Source organism: Melopsittacus undulatus, chromosome 13 (genome assembly GCF_012275295.1).
Source record: "Melopsittacus undulatus isolate bMelUnd1 chromosome 13, bMelUnd1.mat.Z, whole genome shotgun sequence".
Taxonomy (NCBI): Eukaryota; Metazoa; Chordata; class Aves; order Psittaciformes; family Psittaculidae; genus Melopsittacus; species Melopsittacus undulatus.
In genome coordinates, this window is record NC_047539.1 from 3,272,464 (window position 1) to 3,299,977 (window position 27,514).

Below are 27,514 nucleotides of genomic sequence, written 5' to 3' on the forward strand. Positions count from 1 at the left end.
TGCAGGGTTTTAAGCACAGTAGTAGCATCAAAATCTTTCACTGTGTTTATTCAATGGATGCAGTAACCCTGGCAGAATTTCATTACTTGATCTCAACATTCCTTCTTCCCCAAACAGCTGCCTGTAATGGATAACCCATATTTAACCATGGAAGACAAAGAATGGACAAACTCTGATCCCCTTGTTTTACTGTATGGGTCTCTCTTTCCACGCTAAATGCCAGTGAAGGAGGGCTGCTGAGCTATTCCAAGGACAGAGTATGCGCTGCTCTCCTGCTCCTCCACTGGTATCAAGGGAAATTTGCCTCCTTTCCTCTCCCTGACTGAAACACAGCTCAAGAAAACACTACTAACACATGCCAGAATATCTACAGCATGCAAAGACGCCTGGAAATATTTTAATGACAGAGATTTGAGCATTTTCTAGGTGTAACAGCTACCTTGTACTATCCAGAGCCACGTACTCCATCCCTCTCTGACAGAGCTATTGTTAGAAGGTGACAGCAGAGGGGACACATGCCAGCTCCTCTGTTGCTTCAGTTCAGACTGGCAGAAGGGTGAGAGGGGACAGCCATGATCCCTACAGCAGTCTCTGCCAGAGCCTGGGCAGAAGCTGGAGCAGAGCTGGCAAACCCACAGTCACATTGCCATGAGTGCACCTTCACTCTGACAGCTGCTGCATTTGGGACAAGGCAGGAAACACTGCCAGGGAGCAGCGGTGTCAGTAGAAACCACAGTCAAAGTGCAACTGCTGTTCCCACACAGTACCTGGCTGACAGTGGTGAGGCAGTCCAGTGTCTGAGCAAGCTCTGGGAGAAGGAACAGCCTCTGCAAACCATCTGGGGCCACAGCAGCAACACACACAGTCCCAACCGTGTGAGACATGAAGGATGCTGGCCAGGACACAGGGACTCAATTAATGGCAAATACGCACAAGGTATAGAGCTGTGCCTGTGTGAGATGCTTCAGTGCTTCTTCCAGCTTGACAAAACTTTGTAGTATTTCCAATCTCAAGTATAAAAAACCACCACTCAATCCCTCCCTCCTATGAAACTGCTTTAAAAGCTGCGGCATGTATATTCAGGGTTTTCTTTATTTGCATTTCACTTTTAGCCTCATGAAAGGGAGTGCCTTGCACATAATGACAGTACTTCAGGATCTAAGATTAAAAAAAAGAAGAAAGATAATCATGAGACTCCTGATACAATCATGAAAGGCAGCAATGCTGCGTCTTATTAACCACTCCATGGTAATTCAGTTTCTTCTTAATAGTGGCAAGGGCCTCCCTAATAGCAGACAAGAGTCTGTTGTTGAGCTTGGCTAATGATGCAGAAGATGCAACAGTAAAGAAGCCACGATGCTGATCCCTTCCAGAGCCACACACTCAGCTGGTAACATTACCCTCTGCATCCTTACAGGGTTTTGCAGTAAAATGTTGCTTTTCAAAGATCACATGAAATAATATTTTGAATGAACTTTAAGCTGTTTAAGTAACCATAAACTCACAAAAGAAAAAAATAACATATCTATGCTCTGACGAATGGATGTTGCAAAAGTACTTCAGACATCGGTTGAGTGCAACCATTCTGTGGCTGAATCACTTCAGGTTTTTCCATTCAAGGTACACCTGCTTGAAACTACCAGGGGAAGCGAGACAGGCACCACATTCACACCTGATACTGAACCAGACATCAGCTTTAGATGATGCCAGTGAATAGTGAAAGACAGTAAATGCTCAGCTTTCTGCTCATCCAGGCTCCTGGCATGCCACCTTTGAAAAGTGACATTTGAAACACCCACTTACATCCACCACAGTGTGGGAACAAGGTCCCCATCACATCTCCCTCTTTCGCTGTGCAAAATGTTAAGACTATCCATACAAGGGTTGTACATCTCCAAAGGATCCCCCAACATAACTGTGTGAATTAAATACTGACTCAGAAGGGGAACTAACACTCTGAAATATTAGTATTGATTTGTTTCAATGGCACCAGTAACAGTGGGCTTGAACCAAGTTAGACTTCAGTGAAAATGCCCAGTGTTCCCCAGTAATAACTGTGATAGGTTCCTCAATACCAGTAAGAAATCAGTATCCCAGATAATGCTTTCATTTCAACATGTTTTTATACCATGGAGTGATCACATCCTGGCTGATCAACAAACTTATAACTGAAGTTCTTCTATTTAATGCAAGAGGGTGTTTTGCCATCAGACTCTACAACTGAAGAAATCTGTGCATCTCTCTACTTCAAACCTCTACTTCTCTCTACAAATCTTTTGTGGTTCCTGTAAACCTTGTCTACTCCACAGAACATCTGCACAAAAGCAGTGACGGACACATCTGCCCTGGTGCATTCGTATATCCTGCAGCATGATGGGTCTTGGCTCATGACTTAGGACTACTCTAAAAGTGTATTACAATCCTCACGGATATCAGAAAGTGTACTTGCATTCCACCCTGGCAGAAAGAGATGCAGTCTCAGGGGCTCTCCACTGCTGCCTGGAAGGTTTAAGTGGTCACTCACAGAGTCAAGTATCACAGCAGAGAGGAAATATCTCCTCCTGCTTCACTAGGAAGCTGCTCTTCACTTTACACTACTTGGTAAATTCATTCAAGTAAGGTAAATGCAGTTGAGTTGCAACACATTGCTTGAAATAGGTTATTTCTTCTGACACTATTATTCCCCCGTCTTAATTTTCACACTGAACAGGCTACAGAAGCTGCTGTGGACTGAGGTTAAGTCAGTAAATAACCACATGCAACCTTCTCCTCCCATACAAAAAAAGCCCCTAAACCCACCACATCCTGCTCCAGCTTTGCTTATAGCATCTTCTAGGACTTTGAGTATTCCCTGAGTGCGGTGGAAACTTTGTGGTGTCAACAAAAGGGTGAGATCTCAGCACTCACACAGGAAAAGAGTTGGAGGGGAAGTGTGAAGAAAGATTTTAATATTTCTAACCCCAGAATAACCCAGGGTATCTCTTCCAGAGCTCCAGTTTTGGTTATCAAGAACAACAGAGCAGCTCGCTCAAGTAAGAGCTATTTAGAGAGGAGTATTTCACCCAGCTAAATGCAACCATTTGTTATTACTTGATACACAAAAATACACAGCAAGGAAAAGCACAGGAAGAAAAATACACTTGGTCCACCTGGGCTATTTCCTTGAAATTCAGTCTTTAAGGGTTCTTCTGCAACCTGGTGCAGCCCTGTACCACACCAGCCCGCACTCAAGACATCACTGAGCCTGGGAGCTGGGGTTGGGCTGTATCACACAGAGCCTCCTCTTTGCTAAACAACCCATGTTCTCCCCAAAAAAACCCAAACATAAATTACTCTTACTAAATGAATCTTAAAAATATACATATATATACACACACTTCTAGATCTTAAATTCCAATGTAGTCAACTAAGATACAACAACATACACACTTCCTATCATTCTCATTAATAAGACTAAAGTCACTGTAGAAATATAGCAGCAGTTAATCTTCCAGTTAAGAACAACACACAGATGAGAGGAACTTGCCAGCAATCGTGAAATGAAGACTGGTAAGGCAAAAAATAACTCACAGTAGATTGTTCTTGCTTAATGTTCTCGTTCCTGGTTAATACTTTTAGCATCAAGAGATGCTCATTGATCCAGGGTCATGGTGCTTTTCCAAAATAATCCCCGGGAAGAAATAGTCTAAAAGGGTTGTATTTAACACCGTATCACTTTCAGGCTAAAAAAGTGCATTCAGCTACTTAATCCCTTTCTGAAAGAGGTTGTGTTGTGTTTGGTATTAAGCTTCTTCACACAACTTCTTCTGTTGTGTTTTGTTGCCATAACAGATGAGAGGAGCTTTAAACGCTGCCCTTTCTTCTCTGCCGTGACACATCCCAGGTTGTTAATCCTGCCCTGGGATCAGACTCAGTCTATCTTTCATGTTCACTTCAGGAGGAAGACGGCAGCTGGGGGAGTAGCCGAGGCTCCTTGGGGAGATGGATAATACTCAGTAATCAGAGAGCTTTGTTTAGGAAACAGCCTGGTGCAGAGCAAAGTGGATGGTTTGGTTTGGATCCGGACAGCTGGTGCCTTTTCATTGCCACATGGCTGAAGATGCAAGAGAGAATCATTTCTCCCTGGCTCCATGGGCAGCTCGGTGTCTGACCCACTGGAGCTGCCAGCCACAACTGCACTGGCTGAGGTCAGAGCAGTGGACACACAAACTCACTGTAATGGTGGGAAATGAAGGAAATCAGAACCGTGGACCTGCTCTGAGCATTACTGAAGTCCACCTGGAGGAGAAGGGTTTGGTATCCTTGGCCTGCAGCCTCTGTATGAGGCTATGGGAAAGCAATGGGCAGCCCCAGGAACGACATCTGGCACACACACTGGCTTCTGAGACCTCGCACCAGGCATTTGCTATTTGAGGGGCTCTGCTTCCCACTCCTATCTCAGAGAAAATACTAATCACGTAACTAGGCTGCTGTGAAGCTTGCTAAATTAATACATCCCCACAAACCCTTACAGATAAGACCAAAACTGAAATGAATTCCATCAGCTCTTCTCCTGGGAGTGTACGGAAGTTGTTACTCAAGCCCAAACATGAATAGGATCTAAACAGGAGCTAAAAAGCAGGAGGAATTCCACCTCTCATCTGCTCCATGGAAATCCTTCTCTTAGATAACTACAAGGCAGATAAAGGATATAAAAAAGGATCTGTGCTCAGTAGATCATTTGTTTTCAGGGAAGTAAATGGCAAATGCTGACCTTTTTTTTTCTATCTTGCATTAAGTTTCAGCAAACTGTCACTCTTACATGAGCAGCAAGGGAAAAACATACATATTATTAGAAAACAATCACTGCCAAATCTGATAACAATCTGACATTAACAACTGTGGGGATTCTGCTGCCAAGGATGCCTTGTATTATTTAGAAAACAGAAAGGAAAAGAATCCTGAGGGGGAAAAGCGCACAAACAAATAATTGTTTTACATCCTATTAATAAATCTCAGCTCACATTTCCCTCAGAAAATGCTTACAAGTTCTGCTATCGTCTTCTACAGCAGGTTTACCAAAGGACATTTCATATTCCTGGGGTTAAAAAACCAGCTACTAACTATCCTAGGATCGGGCACAGTGCTGTTTTCATCAGATGAGCACAGCCTTACACCTCCTTTTGTAGTGGGACACAACCTTACATCTCCTTTTTCTACATTCTCCTGATATTCATAACCCAGGCTGAAAGGATTCCCTCTCTTTGCAGTCTCAATTCCCCTACCCAGCATCCTCTCTAACAGTAACACCATTCTCACAACCAACCACAACACAAACATCAAGATCTGGTTTTAGGTAACTTGGCTTGGGTAGGAAGATCTTAACTTGGCTTCTGACCTTCAGCTTCAACTAGTGGGAGATGTGTCAACCCATCTACACCATCCAACCTGGTAGCAAGTGCATCAAAAAGTAGAGTCTGAGGATGCATCTAAATGGATCTCAATGTGCAAAAGTAATAACAGTATTAAGTAACCTGGTAAATAACCAGAGTTTTTGAGTTGTTTGACTTCTCTGCAAGAGGTTAGGAAATGACACTGGATATTTCACAAAATATCAGACTTAACCATAACACTGAAAGTGTCAGAAAACCATAACATGTATAAGTGTGCATATCCTTATACATTTGAAAACATACATGGTTTAAAATAAGAAAGATAATATTTCATTTTAGTTTTTACATGTGTCTTCAAGGAATGAACCCCACCATGCACTGCGGGTGTTGGAGAAGTTACTATGTGCACTGAGACATTTTGGCTTCACACCAGGATCCTTTCTACTGAAGAATAACAACACTGTGCCTTTTTTCTCTCCACACAGCTGACGCTACAGTGTGCACTGCAGTTGCTTATGGAGTTTGTCCCTATTCTTAGATTTTATAGCATAAGGCTTTTTAGACAATGGTTCAGGTTATTTGGGTGCAGACAAAGAAGAGCTTTGAGCAGGGTCTGTGCAATCAACTGTCACAAAACTCACTCCCATCTGAAAGTGAAGTTCTGTTTCTTCACTGGTGTTTTCTGGAGTTCAAAATAAACCTTACACTACTCAGTATCATGCAGTATTACTGTTCTCATCCCCTTAAAGGACTCCCTGCAAGCAAACACCTCCAGCTGCCCCTTGTTCCTTGTGTCCAGCCTTGAGTCCCAGAGAAGTCACTCCAATACCAAAACCAGGATAAGAACTACAATCAAGTCTGAAGCAGACGATGGAAATCTCTCCCAACTGCATCATGGCACTCTTATACAGCTGAGAGCAGCCTGAACCAGCTTACAGAAACTGCAGCCATAGCAGCACTCAACAAAGGAACATCCCTGGGCTGGGGGACCACTGGAAATACTGGACTTTTTGGAGACAGATACTCAAATCTCGCTGCTGTGGCCATTCCTACCAGCTCCATTGTGTCAAAGCCTTTGCAAGGCCGACCCTGCAAATCTGAGACTCCCTGGTTAGATCTTCCTGCTTCTCTGTGCTTTTTGTTGTCATATTTTTGTTCTGGCTGTTTGGTTTGGGTTTCTTCCTGAAGCGGTGGAACACAGAGACTGTGGTCTGTGTGATGCTTATATCACTTGAGACTGACTTCTGTTCAACCCCAGGCCATCAGCCTGCATTGCAAGCTATTTTCCCCTCACTCCTAAGTTAATGCCTTTCAAGGATGACCTGGGGACCAACTCTTCCCTGATGTGAGTGCAAATCACTTGCCAAGTTTAGTTTCACTGTGACTGTGCCTATCAGGGAAGGGTCACTTACAGACTCCATCACTGCCTCCCTTGTCTCAACAGATTATAATTTGTCCATTGCAATTCACATCAGGATGCAATTTGGCAGGTAAGTTAGAAGTCTGGAGGCAATTATTTTTCTTCCTTTGGAGAAATGGATTATATTCATTCAGTTATGCCCAGTTATTTATTTTAGATGGAGCACAAGGAGGGGAGGGAAAGGAAAAGAAAAACAAGATGGGTTTAGACCTTATGATCGAATTGACTTTCTATGTTTTGACATCTTAGCAGAGTTGATTAGACCGATATATGCAATCCATGCATCTAATTCTATCCAAGAGGAAAAGAGGGTAACAAAAATGTCTCTGCTCTTACAGCCAGGTGTTAGTACGCCAATGAAAACAACCCTTAAAAATCCTTAGGATTCACCCCCCCCCAACTTATAGTCACAGTTATTAATAGCAAGTGTAAATCACCTCATTCATAACAGTTGAAATTTCTTCCCTTGAATCTGATGAGTGATATGCTGCTCTCAGCTTACCCGCAAACAGGTTTCTTTATCCTAGTGATTTTCCTTGGAAAGACTGCCAAAACTAGGGTTTAAAATACACTCCGATTTTCACAGCAGAAGTGAATGAGCCCTCTCTGCCCAGCACCTTCCTTTAATTCCTTTGCATGATCTGACACTGGGCCAACCCTTCCTGCCTAACACAAAACCCACCGTTCCTGCTGCCAGACAGCCTCTTCTGTGCCTAAATGTTATCTGGACACATGAAGATAAAGGAAGTTAATGTCAAGCTCTAAGGAATTACCTGGACAAACCAGAAAGTGTTAAGCATGGATGAGTGGCTCTCACCCACCACAGGCTCTTCCTACAGCATTAGCAGACCTGGGTGGAGGTCAAGATGGTTTTCTATTTGATTTTTCCAGATGCTGTCATAATTACTTGTCTTCTCATTATCTTTCTACCCTATAAGAAATGGTTTCCACATGGGTGAAAGAATTAACTACCAGAACTCTGCCTCTTTGTCACTCATGATCACCAGATGTATCTGGAAAAGGCAGTTCACCGGAGCTCAGATGTGCAGGTCCCACCCAGACTCGGCCAGGCTCCCTGTATCACCATCTCCTTTCTATCAACCACTGAACACGCTCCCAAGCTCCTTTACATGTTAAGGAGCAAGTTATTAGAAAATAATAGTTCCAGAACTAATATTTATTGTACCAAATGACTGCTTATTTAAATAGTTTACCAAAAAATAAGATGAAGGAAGTTTTACTGTAGCTAGCTAAAGAGATAAAGTTACATGTAAACTACCTGTCACCCCCAACCAAACTGTATGTGAGCCCAAGCTCTGAATGTGCAAAGCTCCCACTGAATCGGCTTCAATGAGCCCTATCTAAGAATAAATTTGCTAGATCAGACCTTTACTTTGAGAAATGAATTTTAGGAAACCGCAGCTCTTTTGCAGCTCTTTTCAGGCATGAAGCATTGTAAAGAAACCAGAGTGATTTTCCTGACATTCCAGTGGAAGACTAACTTTTATCAGGGACTATAAAGATTTAAAGTCACAGTATAATCTCACCTCCAGGTTACTGGGCCCACTTCCCTTATCAATTAACCTGTCAGTCGACAGTCGGGTCTAATTAGTTAAATCCTTTTTTAATGAAAAGAATTTGCCTTGAGCAAAGCCTGTCAGCTCCAGAACCACTTTACAATCAGGAGCATGTCTCAGCAAAACCCATTAAATACTTGTAGAGAACCCAACACCAGCAGCAAACCGAAACTCTAAATTGTGCAGACACACATAAAGTTCATATGCTATGTCTGTATCCCACTGCAACAAGAGGCTCTTTCCACCTTGTATGAAAAACTGCCCTTGTGTTTGGCACTGACATCCCTTTGTCTCAAGTGCTTTAAGAAGGTAAATCCCTAAGGGCACTGTGCACCTCATCTGGGAGCAAAGAGGCAACATTACTGACACCAGAGGCCTCCAAAAAAACATCTTTTTGGGGGAACTGGCTCTAAAAATAAGAAGATTTTGGACTAATTACAAATCCACAGTGACAGACTTCAGGACATTCAGACTCAATGGACACTCAAAAGGCCAAGTTTTCAGCCTCCGGAAAGCCACATACTCCATGTACTAACACTGCCAGGCACATTCCCCATGCAGGAGATGGGAAGGGAGGGACAGAAGGAGGGGAAGCTTTCCCCAAAGCATCATGTAAGAGTATTATATGAGAAAAACACGTACTAATTCCTACGCTAATGATCCCATTACTCCCCTTGACTTCAAAGGGCCTCGGATCACATCTGTAATCTTTTGCAAGTGTTAGCAAACAAAATTACAAGTTTAACGCTACAGGTTTCAACAAATTCCCTTTGCCATCGACGCTGCAATGGACTTAAAAATAGACGCAATGAGCAGCTCTGGAACTCAATAAATACCCCGTGGAGTTCATTAATGAGTTCATTTTTGGCACGACACCACGGCAAATGACAGAGTATTATTAAAACCATACACAGATCTATGCACTTGAAGCTGCATTCCTGCAAACGCTTAGGGAAAAAAGAAAAAGGGAGGCTGTGTAATTTTGGTTTACCTTTTAAGTAATGTGATTGTAACGGTGTGTAACTGTAAAACCTTTTGTCCTAAAAACCAACCGCCGCTGTCCAAGGCATGCCTGAATCCATGACTCCTTCTGTACGTGAGGGAATGAGAGCTGAGATGTTACCATAATACTTAACTTTGAGCACACCTCTATCAATCCACGTAAGCTCATTTCAGTCTTGTTACTCAAAACTACACAAGTGAAGCTGGAAGTATATGTATTTGTCTCAAAATAACCCCCAAACCCCCTAATTCAAGGAATATTTGGTCAAGGATTGAATAATTTTCCCTGTAATTTGACAGTGATTATTTATCCCCATTGCTCTTTGAGTACTTCTGAGTACCTTGGCTACTACTTAGTTTGAATCATCACTATCTTTTGCATCAAAAGGCTGTGAGATGTCTCAAATAAATCCACGTCTGTGGACTTTTTGTCCCAGATCTCCTCTGCTCCAAGTCCTACATATAATATACTGCATCTTCTCATCATTCTCTTATGTCCCTTCTAAAGTTATATACTTAAATATAAGCAGATCCTGCCTAAATACATCACATCCTGCTGCTGTTTGCTCTTCATCTTCACAATAGAACATGAATTATGACTCCATGAAGCTCCCATTTTGCACGACACTTGCCATTGAATGAAATCCCAAGAATGCTGCTGTTGACAAGGCAAGGTAAGGCATGTCACACCACCCAGTGCTTTCCAGCCTTCAGGAAATTCACTGCTGGGCTATAGGTTGCTGCAATGAATAGCAAACTGGAATACACCATGTCAAGAAATATGTGATGCCCACACCTCACTTTTACTCCTCCAGGGAAAAGGTAAATAGAGTAAAAGCAATTTCTTTCTTTTAAACAACCCCAAACAACTGCCTGAGATGCAAGGAAATCATTCACCTTCTGCCTGTCACAGCAAGTTATCTGCATGCTTTCTATATATTAAAAGCATAGCCTAACAGAACATATTCATTCTATCTACAAAGGACAAAGTTGAAGTTGCAGGGAGAAAATGCACAGCGATATACTACGGATTTTAAGCAGTGCTCATGCTCTACAGTGAGCCAAAGGAAAGCAAAGAGAAACTAGATATTCAGCTGAAAAACGCTAAATTCTATTTATCATTTCCTGAAGAATCAGCTCAAAGATGAGCTCCTATTCCTGTTGCCTCCTGGATTTGTTTGCATTTGCAAATTACTTTCTCCATACGTGTTTACTAGAATGAAGAGCACAGACATGCTAATTATGAAAGCAGACTTTTACCTACAAATTAGGCTGATCTTTTTTAAGCTTTGAAGTTCCCTTCACTGCCTGAAACGTTCTGGCCACTCCCAGTCTAACTGCTTGCAGCAGCAGAATCCTAAAATGCTGCAGAAAAATGCTATGGGTTCCTTGCCAAAACATGTAACATTCCCCCCTTAGCATCTTTTTGAACCACTTCCAGTAATACAGCAATGCTGCTTCTTCCTCTGCCCCACTATCTACATACTGACATTGACTGTGGCATTAGAAGCAAGCACAAGCGCTTTCATATGAAAATCCCAATTCCCTTTCTCAACTGTTAGTGACACCTGTGCCAGGGGAGGTTTAGGTTGGATATTAGGAATAATTTCTTCCCTGAAAGGCTGGTTAGGCAGTGGAACAGGCTGACCAGGGCAGTGGTGGAGTCACAGTCCTTGGAAGTGTTCACTAACCATGCAGAAGAGGTCCTCAGTGCCACAGGTTAGTGGTGGCCTTGGCAGTGCTGGGGAATGGTTGGACTTAATGATCTTAAAGGTCTTTTCCAACCTGGTTGATTCTGTGTGGCTGAAAATCCCCATTTGCTACTTGCATGCACAGAAAAGGTCACTTTAGTGGTAAGGAAAGGAGCAATTCTGAGACATTTCAAGTTCCAGCATCTGTCACACACCCCTTCATGCAGCCGCTCTATTTTATCACATACACTTCAGTCACATAGAACCGTAGAACAGTTTGGGTTAGAGAGGATTAGTAATATGGTCTAATGCACAGGAATGCACTAATGGCCTCTGGACACACAGGAGCACTAAGGCTGTGGGAGCCTCTGAAGACCACAACACTGGGGTTTGCCAAGATGATGGGCAGAGCAACTGGTGTGCCAGCACCCTGTTGACCCATCAGAGATCCATCAGGCTGAAGGACAATGACCAGGATAGAGGGATCTGTCTTATGAGGAAGCTTTACTTTTGGGAACCCCTGATACACATCACAGCTGCCTTCTCAGGGTGCATTAACTTGCTCCAATGATAAGCATGTTCATTGCTTTTGTATAAGCTACCAGAGCAATAAAAACTATCATTAAGAGCCAAGTTAGTGGCTAATCTAATTTTTAAGCATGCACAGCCACTCACAGCAATCAACTTTAAATTAATGATAATATCAGATTAAAAGGGGAAGCTGGTGCCTTCCCTGGCCCACTCATAAACCCTCTCAGATGACAGCATGTCTGTGTTTTATTTGTTACTTTCTCAGAAAATGCTATTGTTAAGCTTTTGTTCTAAGATGTCAGCCATTTACCTGCAGGAAAATGACAGTGACTTGTCACAGACTGCCATCAACACCCTCCTTACTGCCTGCACTAACAGCTATTTCCCAAGCTGTCACCCTCACGTCTCAGCACTATCCCCTGCCTAAAGATTTGCTGTGACACGACCCAGGCAGAGTGGTGGCTGTTATCGTTAAGGGCTCTGCACACAGTGGTGTCAGCCACACTGTGCTTAGGGCTTGCTTCACCCAATTATTTGTTTGTCATTTAGATACCTGGCTATCGAGCAGATATTGTCAAGTTATTTTTGGCCCCTGATATACTGGCAAAACATAATGAGGCCTTTAGGTGAATAACTGTCTTGGCAGCAAGGTGCTAAGATGATGTGCTGTTGAAAGGCTGGATAGCAATTAGGTTATTTGAATAAGATGAGATGCTGGGCAGGGCATGTGAAGACAGAGAAAACCAGCTTAACTATTAAAATGCCACCCCCCCACTTCAAGCTGTCAGCTAACTATTTAAGCAAGGTGTTAATTTACTACAGGCTGGCTCGCCAACAAACTTAATTTATTAATTCAAAAGATGTACTGACTTGTCCCACATGCACACATCACCCAGCCCTTTCCAGACAAGTGTAACAGCTTGCCAGATGATTATCAACATTTAACTGTATTACAGCAATTCCCGCAAGCCCCGGCCATGGGCCTGGTTTGTTAAATGTGAGTGGCTGTGAAAACAGGACAAAAGGCGGTCTCAAGCCCTATAATTTAAGAGTAAAAGTCAGCATATACAGAGAACAGATATGGAAGCTGATGGATGAACACCTTCATTGAGACTCATCAACAAAAGAGCAAGGCTCACATGGTGCCCAACGGACTGGAGTGACCTAAAGAGAGGTAGAGTAGGGCACAAGTTCTCTCTCCTGCTTGGTGGATTTCACCTGCTGTCCATGTAAGAGTGTTCCAGTAAGCTGGACTCTCACCCATGATCCCACAAATATGCTTAACATGTCCCAGCAGTGGGCTCTGCAGAAGCAGCCTTTCGAAATCATCACGCTGGTCCTCACTATACACACTGTGGGAAGTGGCTCAGACTTGTCTGACTCTTCAAATTGGGTTTTATCTACACAAACTTTGTGGCCATGATCATTTAAAGGGGGTCACTATAAAAAGACACTTATTTCTGTAAAGTATTTATGCAGATGCATGTATAGAAAAGCTCTCTTTATAGAGATAAGCACTAGTAACTCCACCACGTTCCACAGACTGAGCACTCTCATTTCTTCTCCCTCCAAGTGCAACTCATAGGTTGCTGATTTGGGCATAACATAACTAGAGAAACCACTGGGAAAACACAAGGGCAGGTACAACAGCCAATTTTTAGGAAGAAAACCAGACCATAGCACAGAGAAAAGCTGTAAGACAAGAAAAGTGACCTTTGCAACACAGAAACAAATGAGTTTCCTAATGCAATCCACAGAGCCACTTGGCTTTGTTTTAACCTTCTAAATGCTCAAGTATGAGCTTCTGTACCAAAAGATTATGATTCTCTTGGAGCCTAAACTAAACAGTCAACAGAAACCTGTCTATTCATGGCCATGACAATGGGTCTGGCTTCTGATGGCTTATGACATCTCCTTTCACGTATAGAGAGCACCACTACAACCAGCACTGCAGACACAGCATCACAACCAGCAGGAGTTAATGGGTCCAGCCGCTTACAGACAATTGCTTGTGTACTCTAACGGCTGTTCACCCCATCTGCAATCAGACAGGACTGCTCAAATATGAACTGGATTAGAATGAGCTAGTTACTCAAGAGCCACAGTCTTCAAAACAGCTCTGCTCAGAGTGGTCTGCTTTAAACATGTCTGATGTAATCATGGACTTCTTCTGGTGTGCTGAAAGAGGATATATATGGTGTTCCGTGATTGTTCCTATTGTTCCCTGCCAGATGGATGTGTTCAGAGAACCTGTACTCTTCCACTCTCCCCTTCCCAGAATGCTGACAACTTCCCATTTTTTCCATCCACATGGTAACTCTCTCAGATCCCAAAGACACTGAAGGCTGCTTATTCATACAGAACAATCCTCACTTTCAAACCAGCATCCACTTGACTGGGAGTTAGAAACACCAGACTCTGTTTCTGGCAATGAACTAAGACCAAAACAAAGACCAAGGTCATTCCTCTGTCTTGATGAAGAAACGAGAGCCCACGAGTTCACCCCATTTCTCCCAGTCAACTAAATAAGACCTGTTTGGACCTCAGGAAGAGTGTCAGGAGTACCTGAAGCGTAGGGACCTCACTTAGATGCAGTCAGATGGAAGAAGAAAGATTTACACAGTTCTCTGTCAGAAGGGTCAGAAACTCAGCATCCTTAACACCAAAGCTTAGAGCATCTCATTGACCCTCACACATCAAAAAAACTAAGGAGCACCTTGGGAAACAATTCCCTTAATAACAACTCTCTCTTTGCTCTATCCCAAGGTGCCAAGGAAAGAAAACAACAACCCAACTACTATCACAGGACAGAACAAAACGGTGCTGTTGTTGCAGCAGGGTCTGTTGTACCCAGGCACCAGTCCCACCTGCTGAAAGCTGCAGGGCTGTAACTGTTCAACCAACCACCAATAAAAACCAGCAAGCAAAAGTAAACCTGGGGCTTTTGCTCATCTGCTTTTGATTTGTATAATGCTGTTTCTTTTAACAAATGAAGTTTAAGTGCTTATGGGACTAACAACCCAGTAAATGAACTAAGTATTTATTTGTGGCTTTATTACTCAGCAGACCTATTTTCATGGAGCTGTTTGTTCTTCGGACACAGCCTGCTCTGCAGCAGCTGGTTTCTATTACGACAATTCCTTTGCCTCCGATATTCAAAAGTGCTCACTAACTTGAAATTACACCCAAATTCTGTGGGAGCTCCATAGGGCTGCAGCTCATCCTTCTTCCCTCTCCTCACTGTCCCATAAAACACATGCAGCAGCAAAACTGCAGGTGCCGAGTGCTGCTCCAGGCAGCCCAAGTCCTCCAGATCCACCTCAGCTCGACCCCACAGCATTTTGGGAAAACCCATAAGGAACCACAGTGTAAACCCAGGGATAAGATTCCCAGAAAGGGCTGAGGAAAAAGGAGGCCTGGCCTGTGCTCCAAGGGCTGTGACTTTCAGACAAGCTATAAGTGAGGGGTTAACACAGGGTTTGTGGAGCTCCTCTGGCTGCAGACGGGCAATGGGAATAAGCTAGGCAGCCCTTGAGGGGATCATGGCAAGTTGTGAGCATGCCTTAAGACAGGATCTCAAGTGCCAGGGGAAATCCTGCTGCACTGAACACAGGCTCCAGCAGTCTGATGGGGTTTGAATCTTGTACTCTTGGACTAGGAAATTCTCCCCAGGCCCCACTTTGAAGATCCTCTTGTGAGAACAGGGCTGCACCTCAGACAAGAAGGTTTCAGAACAGTACTTTCTGGGTAAGTCCAGAAGGAAACCCACCCCCAGCTCCTGACTTACTTCCCCAGTATTTGTAAGACCAATAATTGCTCTAAAAGGCACTTAAATCAGTTTATCTGCTCTTGTGTTTGCCACTCTTTGAGTATACATTTACCCTGGCTTTTTAAACAGGCAGCCCAGTGCTGCGGACACCCCGTTCAGACACACACTCATTCGCTACTTGAAGTACTTCTCAGCATGCTCCTGGCAGCCGCACAGCCAGGACTGGCCACATCTAGCCTGGAAATCAGTTTATGTTACACCGCATGCACTGAATGATAGCAAGAAAGTACCGACTGCAGGGTGAAGGCTGATCCAAAGGCTTGGTGAGGGGCAGCCCCTCTGCCTTCACCTGTGCTCTGCCTCCTTCCCTGCACCCAATGGGTAACTTGGCTGCAAAATCATCTCCTTCTTGCTGTGTTGAGAAATTCCTTGCCTCACGGAATACAAGCAAAGGTTGGAGAGCAGGACCTGCTGGGGACAGGGAGGGGTAAAAAGGGGCTCAGCTCCCCTCAGTCACAGAGGTGCACAAGGAACAGAAAGAAAAGGAAACATGAGTGATGCCCAGATGGCTGGAAGTCTCAAGGGTGTCCCAACATTTACTCCTGTGGGCCTCATCCAGAAAAGCTCTTAAGTGTTAACAAGTGTTTAAAGTCAGTCAAGCAATGAAGCAGTTACTGAACTGAAACCCAAGTGAAGACCAACACGTCTCTCTTTTTCTGTTCTTTGATGCCAGTTTGAAATATCTTCAAACCAAGAAAGGATCTGTAGGGACAGCACAAGGGGAATGGCTTTAACCTGCCCGAGGGGAGACTGAGCTGAGCTCTTAGGCAGAAGCTGTTCCCTGTGAGGGTGCTGAGGTGCTGGCACAGGGTGCCCAGAGAAGCTGTGGCTGCCCCATCCCTGGCAGTGCTTAAGGCAAGGTTGGACACAGGGGCTTGGAGCAGCTGCTCCAGTGGAAGGTGTCCCTGCCTGTGGCAGGGGTTGGGACTGGAGGAGCTCTAAGGTCCTTTCCAGCCCAAAGCAGTCTGGGATTTAATGATTCTATGACTTTTTGTCACCAGAATGAACACGGTAGCTCTCAGTTCAAAGCTTGGTTTCAGTTTTTCCATCTCCTCAAACATTACCTTGCTCTGGTCACACACTGAGGGCTTTGTTCACATGTTCGGACTCCGTGTATTTTCCGGCAAAGAAAAACCAGCTGAGACTTTGGGAAGCAGCAGCGAGCGCTGCTTGTGGTTCTCCACTCTTATTCCTTCACTTTGGAAAACAATGACTAATTCAAATAACTCCATGGAGTCTTGTGGGCAGACTGCATGATAAAACAATCTCGCTTTGTGGGACCATTCTATGTGGAGAAACATTTGAAATATGTCAGCGTGGTGATGAAGGCAAAAGGCAGGAATTCTTGTTTGGGGGGCAGTTGAGAACTGGAAGAGAAAAGCCTCTTTGCTTTGGTTTTTAAGCAGCTATAAAGGCTTTACAAAAAGGAAGAAAAAACCCTCCACAATTCATAGAGATGACCCTGTGAAACTCCTACAGACACCCAGAGTGTCCAGACTGTAAGGTCTGAGATAATTAACAGGAACAGGATGTAATCCAGCCTGAGCAAGAGGTGTTACCTTGTGCCAAGTGAGAAGCCATTAGATCCTACAGGAAAAGTGACTATGGAGGTGAACGGCTGGGTTATGGCACTGCTGGGTACTTGTGCATAGGGTCAAGTACCTGCAAAAGATCTTAAAAGAGAGGCCTGCAATGCACCTTGGATGGTGACTAGAAACCAACAGGTTCCTTTCAAAAGTAAAGTTATAGCCCGTTCCTACTCTTTGAGGGTTTTATTTGAGCCACACAATCACACAATACATAGCTACACAGTGCTGCTGGAAGCACAGTCCCCATGATGGCTGCCAATACACGGTACCCTTCAGACAGCAGCCTGCAATGGGAACACCCCGCACAGGTTGTTCCCAACCTTGAGCTGGGACAACTCAAGTTGTGCTAATGCAGCCTTTGAGGAAGCCCTTTTGTTCTCTTACAACCTCAGCAAGGTGGTGTGGAGCCCAAGTCAACCCACTGTTGAGATTAAATACATGGATAAAGCAGATGGAGGAACCAATTCACACTGTTCGGTGTTATCTAAACCCATGTATCTACTGCGTAAGCGCGTTGGTGTTTACCGGAACCTTGGTTACATCTATGTATGGGTTAAACCTACTCCCAGGAGTAGCTTTGCTAAGGTGACAGTTGTGCTGGGATAAAGCTCACGCCTGCTGCTGTGAACGTGATGTGAACACTCTTCGCCTCTGCGCTGAAAATGACATTGCTGTGCTTTCCCAATTGAACTGAAATGTATTTGATAAGATAACAAACGCCTGGCAAAGCACATTTGAGTTATGTAGGGGAAGGAAGAGGAGGGGAAAACGCTTGTATAAACAGCAAAACAATACAGCTTTATCTAATCTCAGCAACTTATTGCTGCTTGTCTGCAGTGTGTGTGTTTTACTGACAAAATAAAATGAATTGAATCAGCTCACACACGATAACATGCTCTTTCCTACCTCATCCTAATTGCTTGGCTAATTGATGTTTGTTGAACTTTCTCCATTTCATTGAGTGATTAGGTACAAAGCTAACAGTTGACATCTGTAGGCGCTTAACTGGCGTCTGTAATTACTGTTAATGTTAAATAATTGTTAGTTAATTGGAGTGGTAACTGACTGAATGGAATCCAGATTGTGAAGCAAAAAGAGACCTACTTAAATAAACATACATTTTCAGAGAAAACAACATTTTATTACAAGGGAGAGACAAGCAGCAGGCCAGCTACGGGATGCGTGCAGGATGCTCCATGTACAAAACCTCATGCCACACTCCAGCCTGCACGCCACCAACTGCAGGTTTGTCAAGTCAGGATCTTTGACATCCAAACACTTCTATCCCAAGAATTTTGCCACCTTATTCCAAAGCAATTAGCACAAGCTGTTATTTTACAGCCCAATGCTGATAAGTCTTTTTTGAGGAAATTCAAATATAGGTTAACCTATAGAACAAATACTCTCTCCAGAACAGATACCATTACATGTTAGTAAATACTGCCATTTTGGTCACTGACACCAGAGGCAAACTACTCCAAACAACCTTGAATACATTCACCAAGCGACCCCAAAGGGTACTCCATACCCCTCTGAATAGGCAGAACAACACTTTCAACTGTCTTCTGTCACTACTTTGATCAGGAAGAGACAGGGACTGCAGGTGCTTGTCCCATGCTGATGGTTTATGGGTTTGTTTTGAATTACCAACTTAAAAATGATCCTGTTTAGAAGATTCCTGTTTGTAAGTTTTAGGATTTCAGCATCTGAAAGATTTTGGAAAAGGCTACCTTTGCCTCTCACCAGTCCCTCTGCATACACAAAACTACATCACATTATCCATTGACCTTTCCCTATATCTACAGAACAGCTATGATACCTCCCAGCACTGCAACCCTGCCTGACTGCCATGTCCCAGCCAAAAAGCATCAGCGCATAAAGGAGGGGGCATAGAAAGCATACAGATGGAGAGGAGTGGTACGTGCTTAGGAGGTACAGCCTTTATGAGGATGTTATGGAACAAATTCCTTGCTCACGTAAAGCCTTCATGGCACAGAAATAACTGCCCTGCTCTTTTGTGTACCAGAACAAAGAACCATCTTGAGACATACATCAATTTGTCTGCCCGACTTGGAAGTCAGAGTGAAGCAATGCACCAGTTCTTCTAATCTAACTCACAGGCACAAGAAACCTGGGGTCCTCAAAACCAGAGGCTTTGTGCAGTGCTGCGTCCCTCACTAATGAGACACTGAACTTTCACATGGAAAATATTGAAAAGCCATTTGAAACCCAGAATACACAGGCAAACCAAGTGATCCAAAGCCACCAGGGAAGTCTCCACTGGAAAGGCAAGGAGACACCATCTTCTGGGTGTCACTTCAGGAGGGCTGAGCCATTGTAACAACCACAAAGACAGAAATCTGCAGCACTGCTCGTGTGATTCAGTAGTGCTTGAGGTTTGCTGGCTGACTATGGCAGCCCTAACAGCAAGCTAGTAAGAAGCTTTTCACTGCAGAGGAACAACATGGAGTGCCTCCAGTCCAACCACAGAGCCCCCCAGTGCACGGAAGGCCAACCCATGGAGACAGCAGTGCCCTCAAAATTCAACAGCAACACTAAGAACCAAGGCAGTGAGGATGTTACATAGATTCCTATGGATGCCTGGAGAGGAGGGAGACAGCAACAGCCAGTTCTCTAGTATACTGAACACATTAATACTGCACACACGCTATCTATGTAGTGGTGAATCCACTTACACTCAATGTGAGATGCTGTGGGGATGGTTTACTTAGGGAGAGCGAGAGCACTTCTCCACAGCTAAGGGATCAGCAGAGAAATATTTGCCAAGTGTAGCTCCCTACTTGTTTACAGAAACAGATGTTGTGGAGGATCCTCAAGAAATGATTCACCACAGACAGACAAGAAACAACAATGCGTCTGTTCTTCTAGGGAAGGATATTGCTGTAGAGCCATCTAAAAAGCCAGGACTTGATCTGACTGGTATTTCAGCCACCAGTGAAGACTCATAACCCAGACGCCTTGATCTACCTCCAGCTGAGAGTATAAATATTTCCCTGACAGCTGGTGGTGCCAGGAAGCAGAAGGATTCATCAAGTTTACATGAACATCCTGTAAACAATTTGAATGTAAAAAGCTGGAACAGCCCAATTGTGATCCTGATCAAAGGCAAACTTCACTATACAGCACAAATTAAAACTTCATCACTTTGGGACTCATTTCTCCCTCCAGGAAAAGCTGTTTTCCAAGGCTACGTGGGAGGGAGTTAGCATAAATGAAATACATCGTAATAGTAGGAGCTGCCTGCTCTACAGCTTCAGATGTGTCTATTTAAATTATTAAGAGATAATGGAATTTCATTATGCTGAAGTAGTGTTACAAAAATTCCTGAACAAAACCTGTGTTTTAGCCAGGATTAATGGTGCTGAAGTTGATGCTCTCAGAAAAGGTTGTGCTTGTTCAAAGACATAAAGACTGTAAGCAGCACTCCCAAACTGGAAGGCTCAGTGTGCAGATAGGGAGGGGACAGACAGGGAGCCGCAGGCTGGTGATGCACTCCTCCTCCATCCCTCACCCATTGCATTTATTCAGATGTTAACAGCCCCTTTCTCAAGCATTCATAAGGGCCCAGGCCCCTGGGTGATTACCTCCCAGCACAGCCACCTGGATTTCCATGGGAATCATCTCCCTAGAGAATTGTGAACATTGCAAGGTGAAGTGTTCCTGCTCAAGTGATGGAGCACACGGATCTGGTTTGTGACCAGGGACAGCTCATTTCAGCAGCAGCTACAGTGATTCCTGCCCTGGGGTCCAACCACATCCCTCCCAAGTTCCCAGCCCTGCTGCAGACACGGCAGAAGGCTGGGGACCTCTGGGAATGGTGGCGGCGCAGAGCCGATAGGGATCCCTACATCCCTCTCCAACACAACACTGCTCGGCTATGGCGCACAGCCCAGCACTGAGAGGCCCCAGCATCCATGTACTGCCCCCAGAACTCAGAGGAGCCTTCTACATTCAGGGAGGCATCTTCCCATACAGCTCCAAGGCCAGCTAACTCCTAAATGGAAGCTGAGACACTTGTCAAGGGGTTTTAGCACCTCTTCAGGGGAGGTCTAGGAGGGATTTCACTTTGCTCTAGATACTTTAACTGTTAGTATTTCTGAGGAAAACACTGCTCACTATTACACATCCACACTAATCCACCACAGTGTGAGCTTGACCTCATCTTCAGCCTTGAAGTCTACAACTAAATGACAGAAAGGGGGACAAAATACATATACAAGACCTGAAACGCTTCAGGATTCCTACCTGCTTTGGAAACACTTCCATAATTTCTGCTACCCTGGCTATCAGTAATTCTGTGAGATAGAAGTTGTAAGGAGAAGAGGATGTGTGAGACATCCAGTGGGTATCTGCAGGACACAGGAGAGGAGTGCACATGGAGGTATGCCCACTTGTCAGCCTGCCGAGCCCTCCCAGCCTGCCCCATCAGCCAGGAGGCTTTCAAGGTTTCATCATGATTTACCCAATGCAAATCTGACCTTTCTTACAAGCGACTTTTATTGCTTTTGGCAAAAGCAACCACGGACAACACAGCAGGGTGTGTGTGTGTGTGTGTGTGTGTGTGTGAAAGAGCTGGCTTGGAAGCAAACAGACTGAATTGCAGAGAGGGAACTTGAACTTGGAATACATCAAACTGACAGCGCCTGGGCAGTCATCAGCCATCCCCAGGGCAGACACTTAGGCAAGAGCCTCCCAGCCACCTTGGAGAGCCCCTGCACCTGGCTGCAAGCAATTATTGACATTATCTCCAAACAGGGGATCTTTTCTGAGGCTCTTTCCCGATATTTAGTAGTTTGAATGCTAATCCCTTTAACAAAACTGTTCCCTTTGCTTTTTTCCGCCCTCTTTCCCCTTAATCTCTTTCTCCCAGTGGAAAAAAAAAGGGGGGGTGGAGGGGGGAAAGAAAAAGAAAATACCAGTCAGCCTAGTTTGGCCGCACCTGGATTTGCATTGATTCTTCCCTTGTCATTCATGTTACCAACAGGAATTAGCATATGGCTTTAAGGGGAAACTCAGGAGGAGAAAAGACAGACGCCATTTTGATGGAAATAAGGGGCAAAGGCATAATCTAGCATCAACTAAAAAGCTTATTTGTGTACGGTTTCCCAAGCAAAGCTTCCAAAAGCCGGTGTTGATTTTAGGCTACACAAAGAAAGCCTAATCCTTTCAAGGGAACTAAATCACCAAAGAAAAGTACCTCGGAAGAAAAGGCTCCCTGTCAAGCATGGGCATTCACAACCAAATAGATGCCACGAATCAAGCTCGGGTAAGTAAACAAAAATAAGAATGTGGGAAATGTGTTTGATTCAAAAAGAAAGAGAAAGAAAGCGAAAGGAAGAGGAAGAGGGGCCTACTCTTCATCAATCACCTCCCGGGGGAGGGAGGAGAGCCCCTCACCCTGGTTACAGGCCTTCGACAGGAATGTGGATTCCCTGCTTGGGCTTCTCCTGGCCCTGGCCCCAGGAAAGGGCTGTTCAAGTGCCAAAGCTTTTTACAGCGAATTAGCAAACTAAAGATGCAGTCACATGTAGTTTGGGGGCCTTGGGTCACTCCAAACACACAACTCTCCCTTTCTCCTCCTCCCAGTCACCTCTCCTCTGCCTACGGAGGGGCCGAGGGGCAACCTGCAAATACAGTTAATTAGAAAGGACAGATAAGCTTGCCAAGTGAGATAACCTAGTTAGAGCACAGAAATAATCCAGACTGTACTTCCAGAGGATGCTAATACATGAGAAACAGGAATATGGAGCCTTAACGCAATTAAATATAGGTGTAATTCAATATGCAGCAAAAGACTTCAGAAGCATGGTGTATCGGCACAGGAATCCCAAATGTACCGAGGTCACGCGCTGTCCCCAGTTAAACCACTGCAGCTTTGTGGAGTTAAAAGCCACAAAAAGCCACCACAAGGAGCCAGTGGAATAACAAGCCCAGACCCAGTCAGAAGCACACAAATACTGAGCAAATCCACACCTGGTCAACAAAAAAGACCTAAATTTCAAACTAATCACAGCTGCCTCTTCTAATGCAAACTGACTCAAACGTTCCAAAACCCCAGTAAGCTAAAATACAATGTTTGTTTTAACCTAAGCTAGAAGCACACCCTTTTACTCAGCAGTTATAATGAGCTGCCATTAAGTAGTAGGACAGCGGGTTAAAAACCAGACGCATTTTAAAGGCTTTGAATTATACCCGTTGGTGTTAACTCATGCCTGGAGCTGCTCCCTCGACCCTCCTTCCAAAGGCACAGACCAAACCAGAAATAAGGACTAAAAATCCCTAAAGCCTCCAGTCTTTCATATAAGGCTGCTTCAGGACAAGCTCTGCACAGAAGCTCACTTGCACTGATTTAGGGCAAGTTTTCCCTTAATGTACTGTTATATCACTAGCCACTCTCTCTTTGGATTGCTGTTTGGAAGAAATTAATGGGATACTGAATATTTAAATGTGGCCCTCTATATCATTTATTAACTCTACAGAAAGCACACAGCACAGTAAGCCGTGGTTTATGACTATTATCTTGCGAATACTAAACGTTGGCTGGTTATTACTGTCAGCAGTGCAAATTGGCTATTCATAATTCCATGTCTATCATGTAGCTGATGAGTAACAATCAAGTTAAAACATTTTGAAAACTCTTACAGTTATTTAAATGAGCTTAAATTAAAGCCATTTGTAAAATAAACTATTCCCTAATATTGTTATTTAAATTAATTCTGACCTGGCAGGCAATGCATTATTTAAAGCCTGTATTTTATATTAAGCAAAGCAATTACCAAGCATACAGAACATGTCTGAAACCCAGAGAAACATAAAAAGCACTAACAAGCTGATTGCGACATTTCTGCGAGACAAGTTACATTTCATCTCCCATTGAAACTGCCATGAAAAGAAATGTGTTGGGGGGGGGATGTTTGTGGTGTGAATTGCAGCCTTACCTTTCTTTGTAACAGCGTTGAACAGCTTTTCAGAACTGGCATCAGATGCCTGAAAGACCAATAGAAAAAGGAAAGGTTACATTTTGTACAAGGGAGAGCTTTCGAAAGGCATGTGGTGTATTCACACACACGCACCGAGATGGGTAGTGTAGAGAAACAAACCAGGGGACAAAAAGCAAGGGAGCGGGCGGAAGCTGCAGCCTCGGAGGAGAATGGCCATGAGGTGGTGCTGTTTGGCTGTGCTTCACCGCCCTGCAGTGCAGATATTTATATAGAAAGGGTCTATATGATAAAGAAATGATTTTATTTCTTTTCTTATTCAACATATTAGCTGCACAAAAACTATTTTTTGCACCGGAGTTATCTGACACGTTCTGACACTGATTCTGCAATGGAGAAGAGCCATCATTTGGAAGCAAACAGCCCAATTTGGGGAATTTGCAGAACTGCAGATTTCTTCATTAATTTCTAAAGTATTTTTGGAGACACTACTGTGTCAAGTATCTGAATTTACCATCTTTGAAACGGTGCTGATAACTTCAGGCAGTGATTTGAGGATTGCTGTTACAAACTCTATGAATAAGAGCAAGTATGTTAGCACTTAGTATTTCTATGCAAGATTCACCTCCATGAGAACTGATTCCTGACACCACGCTCTATAAATTCATCATGTATTTCATTTTTTCATCAAACCACCTTTATTTGTGGGAGGATTTTCCTCCTCATATTGCATTACTCCTCATCTACTACTGCTGTTTGCACGCAAGCAAGCCGGTTAACCTTTCCACCCCTTATTAAAACGCCTTCTGTAAGTTTCACACAAAAACACTGAGCTCCCCTTTCAGAAACTACCATGGCAAGAAACCAGGCGGGGGAAGATATCACTGCAAATGTTAATTTGACAAACATCCCGAGCCCCAAAGCAGAAAGCATGAAGTTTATGCCTCTGTGTTCTGCTGTGTTGGTGCACAAACAGAATACACACATACACGCATCTAAAGCTTTGGCTTCCACCACCTACACGTCCACAGAATGCAGAAAACTCTTTCATTTGGGGCTGTACCTTGGATCCAACCCCACAGATAATCTTCGTGTTGAAAATACAGCAAAAGAAATGCGTTCAGTAACAAAATACTGCAAATGGGGATAAAATACAATACTCAAGACAGATTTTCCTCTTCTCTTAGGGAATGTTTTCTCTCTGGATTCAGGCAAAATACATTAAAAACACATCCTAAAGCAGGCTGTGTTTCTGTTTGTTAAAAGGAAGGAATTTCTCACTTCAAACCCAGATAAAACCCATCAGGCAAGCACCATCTCAACTGCACTAAAAAAACTTCGATGTGAAATTACCGATAAAGGAGTAGATACGGCTCAGACTGTGTAACCCAGTGTACTAAGACACTGAAATAATTTGTCTGCCCTCAAGTTAACAACATAGAGGATTTCTATGATTAATTATTAAAAATAGCTTTATTTGTTCTTTTCAAGCTTCTAGACAGACTTTACTAGATTACTGTTGGCTTATTTAAAAGCAGAGCTGGTGTGTTTCTTCTCGATTAAATACCTTGTAAACACGGATTTATTACCCAATGATGGATTTATGGCTCAGTGATGACTTTCTCTAAATTAAGGAAAATATGTGAATAATGCACACATTTTGAAGATCAAGCAGGCCATGTGCTTGAATGGCAGTCCAATATTAGTCCAACAAATCCAGAGCTGCTCAATGCTTTCTTAACCTTGCAAACCATGATGAAAACTAGCAACCTTTGCCAGGGAATTTCATCTTTGTCGCCTTTTTCATTGCAGCTCCTCTCAGAAGCCAAAACTCTCAGACCCATTCTTTCTTTTAGAAAGAAAACCCAGTATTAAAAACTTAAACTTCATCCAGTTGCAGCTACTACTTCATTTTACTGTGTCAAAGCAAAACAGCGCAGGGAAGCTTCAAGTTTCCCATTTGCTTGGTTTTTTCCAAACACCAGAAAAACATTTTCTGTTAAGAAGTTTGCTCTAATACCAAGCCTAAACACACAGCTCGGGTTTAAGCCATTGCTTTCCACATAAGATCGTTTTCTGTGCGATGGCACAAACCAGTCACAAACACGGCTGTGCAATCGGGAAGTGGCACTTCTCGGACATAACGTGCTGCACAATAAATACATCCTGGCTGAGAACCCCTCGTAGGCAAAGTGGGAGACGATTCTCAGCACAACGGGCTACTAAAGGAGTCATTTGACAAAGACAAAGCTTGTCCGAGAGCCAGTCTGCCTCTGCATTACTGACCACACGCTGCTCAATGGAAGAGCAACTTGAGAGAACCCCACTGCCTGGGTTACCATCAGAATAACCCAAACCCCGTTCCACTGGCTTGAACAGCAAGATGGAACTCTGACTGCCTGGTCCAGTACTTGAAAAATTGACTTTAAACCGAAACCAGCACTTAGGGCACGGCACCAGTGATGCAGGAGTGAATACAACCTCTGCCAGCAGACTGATACACTATCCATTTCCACACAACTCCTCTTTTTTTGTACTTAGGAAGTCACATCATCAACAGCACTAAAGGAACAACACTGGAGTAGCAAAAAGCCAAATAAATGTAGAGAAACCGCAACAACTCGGCGCTGAGGCAGACGGGTGACACGCAGTGCCTTTGCAGTGCTGACCTAACATCCCCGCTGCACTGACAGCAATCTCCGCAGGCAACAAAGTGCCTTTATGCCCACGCTGGGTGCTTCAAGCCAACGTGGTCAGACCTCGGTATTCCAGCCGCGGAGAGGAGCTTGGCTGTCCCTTTCACACGAGACAAGCGAAACTCCCTCTTCTTTCCCCTTCCCCTGATCACCTCCAGGTCTGACTGGAGCAGCTGACGGAGAGACACTGCTGGCAGCGGTACGTTCCGGGACACGGCGCACAGCGGCTGCCCCGGAGCGGAGCTGCTCGGTCCCCAGCTCCGACGGAAACCCAGCACCGGGTACAAACAGCTCCTTCAGTGCGTTCGAGCCCTTTTGCTTTAGAAACCCCCTTGTTACCAGGCACAGCTCAGTCTTTTGCAACGGGGAATTAAACCAGCAATCCCTGAGCTAAAAAAAATAAATGGGGGGGAATAATTATAATAAAAACATGACTTCAAGCGCGTTTCCCCCATCAAGGGCTGCGCTGTCATTCAAGCGCACGGATGACTAAAATGTTTCCTGTCCAGACAGCGCAGCTTGACTCATTCCTGGCACGGTCCCCGCCGCACCACTTGCACCGGCCCCTGCCGCCGCGCACCTGCCCGCGGAACTACCGCGGAGCCCCTCGGAACCCCGCCCCGGGTGCCCGAGCTCCCTCACCCCGAACCGAGCCGGGTCCCGCTGCCCAGCCCCGCGGGGGGAAGCGGCTTTACCTGCTCGCATCGAGGCAACGGCGGCTGCCGGCGCGGGGCTCATGGCGGTGCGGGACACTCCGATCCAAGCGCGGCTCTCAACGCCCCGCAGCCAAACCCCAACTAATCCTCCGGGACACAGCTCCGAGGGCCGGGCACGCGGGCCGCCCGGCG

At 44.4% G+C, this 27,514-nt stretch overlaps 1 protein-coding gene across 6 annotated transcripts in view; it reads right to left on the reverse strand.

The window, feature by feature from the left end:
* The window catches only part of AUTS2 (activator of transcription and developmental regulator AUTS2), a 715,720-nt gene that overhangs the window by 41,943 nt on the left and 646,263 nt on the right, over positions 1-27,514 (reverse strand). For all 6 annotated transcript variants that reach the window (XM_034068703.1, XM_034068706.1, XM_034068704.1 and 3 more), the window contains one exon: positions 23,971-24,019. In XM_034068703.1, coding sequence (XP_033924594.1) covers positions 23,971-24,019 — 49 coding nt within the window. The remainder of the gene's footprint in view (positions 1-23,970; positions 24,020-27,514) is intronic.